Source organism: Haliotis rubra, unplaced genomic scaffold (assembly GCF_003918875.1).
Source record: "Haliotis rubra isolate DU_JTF1 unplaced genomic scaffold, ASM391887v1 Scf6, whole genome shotgun sequence".
Lineage (NCBI taxonomy): Eukaryota > Metazoa > Mollusca > Gastropoda > Lepetellida > Haliotidae > Haliotis > Haliotis rubra.
In genome coordinates, this window is record NW_025767301.1 from 2,122,526 (window position 1) to 2,136,604 (window position 14,079).

The following is a 14,079-nucleotide window of genomic DNA, read 5'->3' on the forward strand; positions in this document are numbered from 1 at the left end:
CCTTGCTGTAACGCTTCTTGAATGATGCAGGCTTTAACCAATGGTTGAATTGATCTGAGATGTTGTCTCCCTTTATCATTTTGGCAGTTCTCAGGTTCATCACTGGTATTTGTGTCAGGATGTATGTTGTAACACACTGATGGTTTGCTTGATGTACATCATTGATGCTAATACATTGCACAGATCACAGAACTAATAATACCACCATCAGATGGTTTGCTTGATGTACATCATTGATGCTAATACATTGCACAGATCACAGAACTAATAATACCACCATCAGATGGTTTGCTTGATGTACATCATTGATGCTAATACATTGCACAGATCACAGAACTAATAATACCACCATCAGATGGTTTGCTTGATGTACATCATTGATGCTAATACATTGCACAGATCACAGAACTAATAATACCACCATCAGATGGGATTCATGTTCATTATATTCATTTCTACTTTCAGTACTTAACCGAGTAATCAAGAGGCAAGCAACAAGTTATCTACTGGACAATATGGATGGGAAGGCCGTAGTAAAGGGGTGGATAACCAAGGTTATACCTGTCAATATTGTGTTGTAGTGTAGAAAGTAGTAATATCACATGCTGTTATATTTACTGTTATATAGATATATATACTGTTATATGTAGCGCCTGTATTGCTTTGGTAGGGTCATTTTCCCTCCTCTGATGTAATACTGTCTTTAGACACAGTTCAAGTCTGATTTCAGTACTGTAAATGTCATTCGGCACATTTCTCAGCAACTTCTGCAGAAAACAGCAGTAGTTGATGTCACACATATCTGGTGGCCTGAAAATTATATATTGCTCAAGTATTGCTAAAAATAACATAAAACCATATATACTTACTCACTCTTATCAGTACTGAAGGTATTGGATTTGAATGTACAGATTCCAGTCAAGAGCTTTAACACAATCTGATCCTACTCTCTTTGACCATAGAACTGGAATATACAGACCTGTTAATCTATCTTATAAAACAGCATTAACCTCTATTTCCTCCATTATGTTGTATAAAGACTGATATGTGTTGTTGTGTACAGGTGAAGAATGGAACGACCGCCGATGTTGGTGTGTTCTGCTCAGTCGCCACTTTCTCTACTACAAGACACCATCAGACAAAGTAAGACAGGGATATAGTTGTCTGTACCCTCTCATCTGTAGTGGTAGATATCAATTATATGTCCTGATTAGGTAAGGAATTATCTCATTGTCTGAAGGTTCTAATTGGTGAGTTTCTCTGCAGTATTTTCATGGATACAGTGGATCCTTCTTAATTAGTCAGTTACTGGTTGAAACATTGCCATACACACAACTAAATGTATCTCTTTTTTATGATTCATTACACCAGAAGTGTTTAATCAGAACAATTTGAATTGAGAACTTAATGGTCCAGATTTGTGAGGTTTCACTATCAAACTCCATAGTTTGTAAGTATGTAAGTAAGTAAGTAGCTTCAGAGAGTCATGTCTGCCTTATTGCTGTGACTATAACTACTGTATGAATGAGAGTGGTGGGTGACACTGTGCTGTATTTTTTCTAGACCCCGATCGGTCAGATCCAACTGCGAGATGTGAGGTTGGAGGAGATTGACGGGACGTGTGACTCGGACGATGAGTCTGATGTTGCAACTCCGTCACGCCACGTCATCGCCATCTGGCCGCCATGTCAGGGACCAACATATCTTGTGATTCCTACCAAACAGGAGAAGGTCAGTGTACAAAACGGTCGATGTTTCCATATATCAGCCTTCACTCCATTATCCCATTTGTCATCCATCACCCATTGTTTTTACTCTCACCCCTTCCCCAGGGGGCATGAGTGGCTCTGTAATCTAAGGCACAGGATTCGCTTTACAGAGTTGCCACCCTTAGCCGCACAGGATCCTGTGGTTTAATGGGTTTCACCAAGGTGGTAAACCTAACCATATCATTTCATCCTTATATCCAAACCTTTCACACTAGGATAAAAATGTATTATTGAGTCAACGTATCTCACTCCTATGTCTTAACTTATAATTGGAATTATGACTGAACCCTCAAATGTAAACAACAATACTGAGAATAAAAGAGTGCTACACAATTCAGACATGTAACATTGTTATGCTATTTTATCGTATGTAATGGTAAATGCGGACTGGAAGTTGTTTCATAGTAATGGTGAAAGCAACCCTTTTTTGCTTCAAACATGACACATGAAGTGAACTGGGGTGAAAATTGAAGGCCAGCCCATATCCCTTCCATGTCTTTACCAACAAATTGGATCAAAACTGTGCTCAAATGTTATGCCCAATTTAAAATTAAAAAAATACAAAACATTCTGACATTTTATGTTATGTGATTACTTGACCTGTGAAGATCTGGGCTAGAATTGGTCGTCAGGAACCAATGCTTGTCATAGTAGGCGACTAACTGGATTTGGTGGTCAGGCTCGCTGACTTGGTTGACACATGTCACCATATCCCAATTGCATAGATTGATGCTTAATCACTGGATTATCTGGTCCAGACTTTAGTATTTACAGACTGCTGCCATCAAGCTGGAATATATGCTGGGTGCAGCATTAAACAATAAACAAACAAACTCATTGACACAGCAACCCTTCTTTATTGCGACACGAGTACTAACAATGTGAGTTACTGTGTATGAGTATATGTGTTCCTGCCACAGGACTCCTGGTTGTACCATCTCACAGTAGCTACAGGGGGAGGTGCCGGAACAGTCGGTACAGATTTCGAGCAGCTCGTCTCAAAACTCATGGAGGCAACTGGAGATCCAAGTAAGTGTAGAACCATCTTGTATTTTGACTCCTCTCAGTGGGCACAGATTTCGAGCAGCTCGTGTCAAAACTCATGGAGGCAACTGGAGATCCAAGTAAGTGTAGAACCATCTTGTATTTTGACTCCTCTCAGTGCGCACAGATTTCCAGCAGCTCGTGTCAATACTCATGGAGGCAACTGGAGATCCAAGTAAGTGTAGAACCATCTTGTATTTTGACTGTCCTTAGTGGACACAGATTTCGAGCAGCTCATGTCAATACTCATGGAGGCAACTGGAGATCCAAATAAGTGTAGAACCGTCTTGGATTTTGACTGTACTCAGTGGACACAGATTTCGAGCAGCTCATGTCAATACTCATGGAGGCAACTGGAGATCCAAGTAAGTGTAGAACTATCTTGTATTTTGACTCCCCTCAGTGGGCACAGATTTCGAGCAGCTCGTGTCAATACTCATGGAGGCAACTGGAGATCCAAGTAAGTGTAGAACCATCTTGTATTTTGACTCCCCTCAGTGGGCACAGATTTCGAGCAGCTTGTGTCAATACTCATGGAGGCAACTGGAGATCCAAGTAAGTGTAGAACCATCTTGTATTTTGACTCCCCTCAGTGGGCACAGATTTCGAGCAGCTCGTGTCAAAACTCATGGAGGCAACTGGAGATCCAAGTAAGTGTAGAACCATCTTGTATTTTGACTCCCCTGACTGAAAGTCAAGGGAGATTATGACCTGGAGTATTGTGTATCCTGTGTGTTGTTAACTTCTGCATTTTTGACGGATACTCTGAAACTAAAATGCCTGTGAAGAAGAATCTTGACATGAATGATCTTAGCTATGGTACCTCTAATTGCTTACATATGTAATCTTTAATATAAGGTGTAAATCTGTAAATATATTTCCATGTCAGTTAGCCTTAGTTGGCGGAAGCCAAAAAGCCTGAAATCTATGACATCAAATTAATATCTTCTGGTTTGCTTGTTGTATTTCAATAGACAATGCTGAAACACAATGATAGAAGCTTATCAATGTTAAGCTTTACTTTAATGTAGGATTTTTCAAACATAGGTTGTTGTTCAGTGTAAACAAAGCTAAATTGAATCTACCCAATGACCTTGACATTTCACATCATCTTCCTCTGTTCAGACTCAGTGATGTGGAAACATCCAATTCTGCTCCATACGAAGGAGCCTATCAGTCGGCCCATGACCACGCTGCCTTCTGAAGACTTGCAGGAGAAGGCCGTCGAACTGTTCAAGGTATGGGGAAAAACAGTGTTGACAAAAATCATTAAGACTTTGTAATACTGCACGAAAATCACTACAACTTTGTTAAGCTGAGAGGATATATTGATCCTCAAATTGCCTTTCAATGACACCTGTAGTTTTGACTGTAGTGTAATGACTGTCATGTTGTCCTGCAGACACCTGTAGTTTTGGCTGTAGTGTAACGACTGTCCTGCTGTCCTGCAGACACCTGTAGTTTTGACTGTAGTGTAACAACTGTCCTGCTGTCCTGCAGTCCCCTGTAGTTTTGACTGTAGTGTAATGACTGTCCTGCTGTCCTGCAGTCCCCTGTAGTTTTGACTAGTGTAATGACTGTCCTGCTGTCCTGCAGACACCTGTAGTTTTGACTGTAGTGTAACGACTGTCCTGCTCTCCTGCAGTCACCTGTAGTTTTGGCTGTAGTGTAATGACTGTCCTGCTGTCCTGCAGTCACCTGTAGTTTTGACTGTAGTGTAATGACTGTCCTGCTGTCCTGCAGACACCTGTAGTTTTGACTGTAGTGTAACGACTGTCATGCTGTCCTGCAGACACCTGTAGTTTTGACTGTAGTGTAATGACTGTCCTGCTGTCCTGCAGTCACCTGTAGTTTTGGCTGTAGTGTAATGACTGTCCTGCTGTCCTGCAGACACCTGTAGTTTTGACTGTAGTGTAAGGACTGTCATGCTGTCCTGCAGTCACCTGTAGTTTTGACTGTAGTGTAACAACTGTCCTGCAGACACCTGTAGTTTTGACTGTAGTGTAATGACTGTCCTGCTGTCCTGCAGTCACCTGTAGTTTTGGCTGTAGTGTAATGACTGTCCTGCTGTCCTGCAGACACCTGTAGTTTTGACTGTAGTGTAATGACTGTCCTGCTGTCCTGCAGTCACCTGTAGTTTTGACTGTAGTGTAACGACTGTCCTGCTGTCCTGCAGTCACCTGTAGTTTTGACTGTAGTGTAATGACTGTCCTGCTGTCCTGCAGACACCTGTAGTTTTGGCTGTAGTGCAATGACTGTCATGTTCTCCTGCAGACACCTGTAGTGTTGACTGTAGTGTAATGACTGTCCTGCTCTCCTGCAGACACCTGTAGTGTTGACTGTAGTGTAATGACTGTCCTGCTGTCCTGCAGTCACCTGTAGTTTTGGCTGTAGTGTAATGACTGTCCTGCTGTCCTGCAGACACCTGTAGTTTTGACTGTAGTGTAATGACTGTCCTGTAGACACCTGTAGTTTTGGCTGTAGTGTAATGACTGTCCTGCTGTCCTGCAGTCACCTGTAGTGTTGACTGTAGTGTAATGACTGTCCTGCTGTCCTGTAGACACCTGTAGTTTTGACTGTAGTGTAATGACTGTCCTGCTGTCCTGCAGACACCTGTAGTTTTGACTTTAGTGTGTAATGACTGTCCTGCCTGCTGTCCTGCAGACACCTGTAGTTTTGACTGTCCTGACTGTCCTGCTGTCCTGCAGACACCTGTAGTTTTGGCTGTAGTGTCTGTAGTGTGTAGCTGTCCTGCAGCGACTGTCCTGCTGTCCTGCAGTCACCTGTAGTTTTGACTGTAGTGTAACGACTGTCCTGCTGTCCTGCAGACACCTGTAGTTTTTGGCTGTAGTGTAACGACTGTCCTGCTGTCCTGCAGACACCTGTAGTTTTGACTGTAGTGTAACGACTGTCCTGCTGTCCTGCAGACACCTGTAGTTTTGGCTGTAGTGTAACGACTGTCCTGCAGACACCTGTAGTTTTGACTGTAGTGTAACGACTTTCCTGCTGTCCTGCAGACACCTGTAGTTTTGGCTGTAGTGTAACGACTGTCCTGCTGTCCTGCAGACACCTGTAGTTTTGGCTGTAGTGTCAGGACTGTCCTGCAGTCACCTGTAGTTTTGACTAGTGTAACGACTGTCCTGCTGTCCTGCAAACACCTGTAGTTTTGGCTGTAGTGTAATGACTGTCCTGCTGTCCTGCAGACACCTGTAGTTTTGGCTGTAGTGTCACGACTGTCCTGCTGTCCTGCAGTCACCTGTAGTTTTGGCTGTAGTGTAACGACTGTCATGTTGTCCTGCAGACACCTGTAGTTTTGACTGTAGTGTAATGACTGTCCTGCTGTCCTGCAGACACCTGTAGTTTTGACTGTAGTGTAATGACTGTCCTGCTCTCCTGCAGTCACCTGTAGTTTTGACTGTAGTGTAATGACTGTCCTGCTGTCCTGCAGACACCTGTAGTTTTGACTGTAGTGTAATGACTGTCCTGCTGTCCTGCAGTCACCTGTAGTTTTGACTGTAGTGTAATGACTGTCCTGCTGTCCTGCAGACACCTGTAGTTTTGACTGTAGTGTAACAACTGTCCTGCTCTCCTGCAGTCAGTATACCAGTTCATCAACACTGTGATTGAGTCTCCATCCCTGGAGTTCCACGTCACTCTGGCACAGTCCATTCTCCACTCCTGCCTAGAACACCCTGAGCTGCAAAATGAGCTCTACTGTCAGCTGATCAAGCAGACATCTCGTCACCCTGGACACCACAAAACAGCCATGCAGGTAAGAGACGGTATACAATATGTATATGCATATGTGTGTTTTGTTTCTCACACTCTACCCATGCTCATGGGTTTTCCTTAAGTTGTAAACATTTGAGATGTGCAACTCTTCAGACTTCCTCTCTCTATAATGTTGACAGGCAATGACATACTGTAAACGTATTATATATCGCGCAGGTTTTCACTCAAAATATTTTACTGCGAAAATTTATACACAGCGAATAAACCTTTCATTCATTCACTCTACCCACTCTCGCCTCTGAGTTGTTACCATAACACATCAAGTTTGAAGACAGAAATCTACTGGAATCTTAAAATGACGACTGATAGTAGCATAAAGAATCATACTTAACTGGCGCTGTAATGGATTTCCCAAATCATGTCCCGACATGTTCTATTTTGACCAATCGTAGTGACAGATGGTTTGATACAAAACGGATTACCATGAAACGACTCGGGAAGAAATAATACAGCAGTATTTTATTTATTCATTAAGATTTTATTTATATTTATTCCTGCATATTACGAAACGAAATCACAAAGTCTGGAAGTTCAGGTGTCTTGGGGGTAGGTGCTGTCTTTAACCACATTCGCAATGCCATCGTCAGATCGTCAGAATTTGGAACATAAGATGTGTTTTTCATCTGTTTATATAGTATACTAGTACTATCAAGATATCTCACTTCCTAAGTACTTAATACTTCCGTGGGGAAACATATTACTGTATATATTGCGCAGGTAAGGATTTCCTGTGAGTAAGCAATACACGCCGCCTGACAGGTTAAGCCACTCTGGTTGTTTTCATTGCTATCAGTGGCGGCCTAAGAGACAGATGGCAGTTCCGGCAATTACTGATTGCGCAAATAATTGACCGCGTGATGTAGTCTAAACTGTCAATTTCGCGAAATTTGCACCAAGCGATAAAAAAATACGTTTACACTAACTGAAAAACAGATTTGATCTTGATTTTGGCCCCTTCGAGTTTGGTATAACCATAGGTTACTGTATTTTGTAGTTTGACAAATACAAACACTGAATGTAATATACATACAGCACATCACACTAATGTAATATAGATAATACAGCACATCACACTAAATCTAATATAGATAATACAGCACATCACACTAAATCTAATATAGATAATACAGCACATCACACTAAATCTAATATAGATAATACAGCACATCACACAAAATCTAATATAGATAATACAGCACATCACACTAAATTTAATATAGATAATACAGCACATCACACTAAATCTAATATAGATAATACAGCACATCACACTAAATTTAATATAGATAATACAGCACATCACACTAAATCTAATATAGATAATACAGCACATCACATTAAATCTAATATAGATAATACAGCACATCACACTAAATCTAATATAGATAATACAGCACATCACATTAAATCTAATATAGATAATACAGCACATCACATTAAATCTAATATAGATAATACAGCACATCACACTAAATCTAATATAGATAATACAGCACATAACACTAATGTGATATAGATAATACAGCACATCACATTAAATCTTATATACCGTATATGACCGTCTATAAGCCGAATTTTGAGGACCAAAAAAAGCAGTCTGTAGAAGGGGGTTGTCTTATCCATGAGTTACACTTTCGTCAAACTTTTTTCCAGGGGTAAGAAAACAACATCGTATCCCTTCGTGTGAACAAACAACAGAAGACGACTTTGTCAGTAGAGACGTCAAATTTGCAATTAAACATCACTAGACAAGATTAATTACCATTTAAGTTATAAGTTGATTTGCTGGGCATTGTTTTATTTGCAGGGATTAAGATTACCGTGTGTATTTGTTGTCTCATACACAAAGCGGAAATAGCAATCAGCTGTGCACATCGTTTCCGGCGAACAAGTTCAAACATGCACAATAATATAGCGGGATGAATTCTGACGCAGTCATCAGTAAAATATAATACAGAATAACCGTTATTTAACCCAAAGAAATATATCCTAGCATTGTGTAATTTTAGTTACAGTTTTTGCTCTATAAATTAATTAAGATTACCGGCGATTTGTCTCGCATTACACAAAGCCGAAATAGCAATCAGCTGTGCACTGCGTTTCCCCTTGAACAAGTTCAAACATGCACAATAATATAACGGGATGAATTCTATTAATTGAATACTATTATTTAACCCAAAGAAATACATCCTAGCATTGTGTAATAGTTTTATGTAAAATATATAATCAACACTAAGGTTATCACGGACCATCATGAACGTTGGTAAGTTAATGGACATGGAAGCAATGTAATCAGTTTGTGATTGTTGAATGGGGTAAAATAAGCAAGCCAGTTTGTTGCTACAATAAATATGATATTTAGAGAAGCAAAATATATTATGCATTTTCTGTCAACTACACTACGCCGTTTCGATCCGTGAGTAGACACAATATATATGACAGTGAATTCTTTGAATAATGTGGATGGAACTTACAGTATGAGGAGGACAGTGACACGAATTTGATGGGTTTCTTACGCCGATGACTTTTGAAAATCTCAGAACTCTCTTGCAGAAATGTCAGTGTTTATTGTTAGTGGACTATTTTCTTATTGTCATATATATATAGATGAAATATGGACACTTAAATAATATATTTTGAAACAAAAGTTGACTTCAGTTTTTATTTACCGATGGTACTTTTTCTCTCCATACTCACCGATTTCACAAAATGGCGTCTCGTTGTTGTTGCAAGCAGTGATCGTCGGGATATAAAAAGGAACACAAACACATGTTGCCACAATACACCGGTAATCTTTATTATGTAATATTCTCACCAACACTTACGCTGTATATCCACTTTCCAAATGGCGTCTCGTTGTTGATGCAAGCAGTGATCGTTAATAAAAGGTAAACAAACACCGGTAATCTTTATTATGTAATATTCTCGTAATGGTGTCTCGTCGTTGATGGAACATACTTACCGGGTACTCTGGTCTCTGTTGGCCGCGACCCATCGCGGGGGGTCGGCCTATCCATGAGAGATATGATTTTGACACTGATTTTGAGGGTCAAGTTTGGGGGTCGGCTTATCCATGGGGTCGGCTTATATACGGTCATATACGGTAGATAATACAGCACATCACACTAAATCTAATATAGATAATACAGCACATCACACTAAATCTAATAAAGATAATACAGCACATCACACTAAATCTAATATAGATAATACAGCACATCACACTAAATCTAATATAGATAATACAGCACATCACATTAAATCTAATATAGATAATACAGCACATCACACTAAATCTAATATAGATAATACAGCACATAACACTAAATAATCTAATATAGATAATACAACACATCACACTAAATCTAATATAGATAATACAGCACATCACACTAAATCTAATATAGATAATACAGCACATCACATAATACAGCAAATCTAATATAGATAATACAGCACATCACACTAAATCTAATATAGATAAATACAGCACATCACACTAAATCTAATATAGATAATACAGCAGATCAATATAGCTAAAATCTAATATAGATAATACAGCACACATAACATTAAATCTAATATAGATAAATACAGCACATCACACTAAATCTAATATAGATAATACAGCACATCACATTAAATCTAATATAGATAATACAGCACATCACACTAAATCTAATATAGATAATACAGCACATCACACTAAATCTAATATAGATAATACAGCACATCACACTAAATCTAATATAGATTTTATACAGCACATCACACTAAATCTAATATAGATAATACAACACATAACATTAAATATAATATGTAATATAGATAAATACAGTACATCACACTAATGTAATATAGATAAATACAGCACATCACACTAAATCTAATATAGATAAATACAGCACATCACACTAAATCTAATATAGATAATACAGCACATCACACTAAATCTAATATAGATAATACAGCACATCACACTAATGTAATATAGATAATACAGCACATCACACTAATGTAATATAGATAAATACAGCACATCACACTAAATCTAATATAGATAATACAGCACATCACACTAATGTAATATAGATAATACAGCACATCACACTAAATGTAATATAGATAAATACAGCACATCACATTAAATGTAATATAGATAAATACAGCACATCACACTAATGTAATATAGATAAATACAGCACATCACACTGAATGTAGTATATAATGTAATATAGTAAACATCACACTAAATGTAATATAGAGCACATACACTAAGCTAATATAGATAATACAGCACATCACACTAATGTAATATAGATAATACAGCACATCACACTAATGTAATATAGATAAATATAGCACATCACACTGAATGTGATATAGATAAATATAGCACATCACACTAAATCTAATATAGATAATACAGCACATCACACTAATGTAATATAGATAAATATAGCACATCACACTGAATGTGATATATAGTGCATTACACTGAATGTAGTATATCTATAGTGCTTCACACTAAATGTAATATAGATGAATATAGCACATTACACTAAATGTCAAACATGAGCATCACTATTTCAGAATCTCCTCCTGTGTGGCAAACATTCCTGGTTCCTGTGTGACGGCTCTCCCACCTCCCCCACCTCGTCTGTAATGGACTTGTCCGACTCCAAGATGAACCCACAGGCCCATGTCATTATGCAGGGGTGGCAGCTTATGTCTCTGTGTGTGTCTCTCTTCCTTCCCAAACAAAGCGTCATGTGGCTGCTCAAAGTACATCTGCAGAGGCATGCAGATCCTAGGTTAGTGTGGCAGTACACACTTTTGATTCAGTTTCAAGGTTTCCTAGCCTTGAATCCTTGAAATGGGATGTCTAATCCTCATTTGTATCAACCCGTAAAGGTCCGGGTTAGAATGAACCTTCAGTAATCCATGCTTGTCGTAAGGGGCGACTAACGGGATTGGGTGGTCAGGCTTTCTGGCTTGGTTGACACATGTCATCAGTTCCCAATTGCGCAGATGGATGCTCATGCTGTTGATCACTGGATTGTCTGGTCCAGACTCGATTATTTATAGACCTTTGCCATATAGCTGGAATATTGCTGAGTGCGGCGTAAAACTAAACTCACTCACTCACTCATTTGTATCAAGTTGTTTTTTCAATAGCTCTCACCCCCGTTCCTTACTATGATCTTAGTGCTACATCTATAGTAAGCCAGTGTTAAATCATGGGAGTTATGACTGCCTTAGCGCTGAGGTCGGTTGTGGAACAGGACCATTATTTTAAACTGTGTTCCATTTAAAGTGAATTGTGTTATTTTGACAGAACCGAACCAGGCAAGTATGCAATATTCTGCCAGAGAGCCCTGGAGAGAATTATTCTGAAGGGTGTGCGGGAGTCGAAGCCGTCACGGATGGAGGTGATGTCCATGCTGTTGAGGCACCCGTATCACCATTCACAACCAATCAGTATTCCAGTTCATTTTCTCAACGACACATACCAGGTAAATATTGACCAATGGCATGGATCAGATAAATATTGACCAATGACATGGACCAGATAAATATTGACCAATGACATGGACCAGATAAATATTGACCTATACATGAAATCAAATGAACCTCTTTTAATGTTTTGAAATATATCTTTACACGATCACTAAGTACAAGATATCTGAATGACATATCAGCAGAAATAAAAATATTCATATTTTCTCACTCTTTGTCAGTAACACCAGTAGAAAGCCATGATATAACTTGAATAGCACTCATTCACCCGACCAGTGAAGATCAGTGTTAGAATTGATCTTCAGTAACACGTGCTTGTCGTAAGAGGCGACTAACATGATCGGGTATTCAGGCTCGCTGACTTGGTTGACACATGTCATCATATCCCATGTTGACCACTGGATTGTCTGGTCTGTTTGACTCGATTATTTACAGACCTTTGCTATATAGCTTGCACACACTCACTCACTCATTGCAGGTTGTCAGTTTCGATGGGTCCACTACAGTACAAGAGTTCCTGGGATCACTTCACAAGATGATCTCAGTGCGAGAATGTAGCCAGTCAGGGTTTGCTTTGTACACAGACGACCCTGCCGGGACCCAGACAGAGCACTGCTTACAAACTCATCTCAAGGTTAGTGTATGGTGACCAACTGTACTGCTGTGTCTATGTTGAGTCTTGAAACACTTGGATGAACATTGTGACAGGGACCATAATTCTGGCCCAGGATCCTGCAATCAGTAATTCCCATGTTTGTCATTTATGATAAATTCTTACCTCACTGTTTATGATTGGAATGTATCTAGAACAAGAGAACTGTATTGACGTATCCAGATTCAGGTCCACGTAGGGATTCATTGGGAAGATTTGACATACTCTGTATGTCTCCTTGAGATATTCTGTACCTCTCCTTGAGGTAGGTTGTATGTCACCTGGTTTGACATAGGGGATCAAAGAGATATGATATGTGATCTGGCTGCCTGATCAACCAGCCCCATGACTTAGAATACACCTGCAGCTATGCTGGTATTTCGAGGTGATAGGCTGTCTTGTCCAGGTCGGTGACTTGGATGGTGGAGTGTTTGACTCTGACTACATAGATCATTGCACATTATAGAAATCACTGGATTGTCTGGTCAGAACATGATGATGCACTGGCCAACATCATAATTCTTAAAAATTATTGAGTGATGAAATTCTTCAAATGCATTTAGAAGTTGGTGTAGTAAAACAAGACAAATCTTATGGATAACAACTTCTTGATTTATTTTCACATTTCTGGGCTAGTTCTTGCCCCTTCTTCAGGATATCTATATTAGCAATTGTTTCTGTTAATTGTTGTTGGCAGGTCTGTGATATAATCTCCAAGTGGGAACAAGCCTTTCGTGATCATCACTCAGGGAACCTTGACCAGAGCAAGGCCATCAGAATACTCTACAAGAATAGGTGAGTCTGGGATCAAACTGCTGTCTGAGCTCCAGTAACTTGCAGAATAGAGATGCTTCCCTTTCACATGACTGGGTCCTTATTTCATCAAGCCTGTTCTTGCAGGTTTTACCAAAATGATTTATCTCAGCCATCAGAATACTTAGGTTTCAAATTGTCTTTGGTCAAATAACTTGAGGAACTGGGTTGCTTCCCTTTGACATGGCAGGATCCTTGAATCATCAATCGTACTCTTGCAGGTTCAATGTCTGCAAACTGCATCGGCTTACTCACTTTTGCCATGAACTGAAGGACAGATGAAAAAAAAATCATATCAGGACGATATTTTAAATCAACAAATATCATGTATAAAGTTTGCTTTGGAGATTCATCATATCTCAGATTGTTTCAAACACACCTTAGTCATTGAAGCATCCACTGGTTTTGGTTTTAAATGGTAGTTGGTGAATATGGATTTATGCGGCTTTTAGCAATTTCCAACAATATCATGACAGGGAACACCAGAAA

At 39.3% G+C, this 14,079-nt stretch overlaps 1 protein-coding gene across 1 annotated transcript in view; it reads left to right on the plus strand.

Annotated features, from left to right (window-relative positions):
• Positions 1-14,079, plus strand: part of LOC124255260 (pleckstrin homology domain-containing family H member 1-like) — a 211,795-nt gene that overhangs the window by 187,057 nt on the left and 10,659 nt on the right. The window contains 11 exon segments of the mRNA XM_046689120.1: positions 466-554; positions 1,064-1,073; positions 1,076-1,143; positions 1,564-1,731; positions 2,690-2,798; positions 3,939-4,051; positions 6,409-6,585; positions 11,199-11,419; positions 11,944-12,121; positions 12,604-12,759; positions 13,475-13,572. Of these exon segments, the coding sequence (XP_046545076.1) occupies positions 466-554; positions 1,064-1,073; positions 1,076-1,143; positions 1,564-1,731; positions 2,690-2,798; positions 3,939-4,051; positions 6,409-6,585; positions 11,199-11,419; positions 11,944-12,121; positions 12,604-12,759; positions 13,475-13,572 (1,387 nt within the window).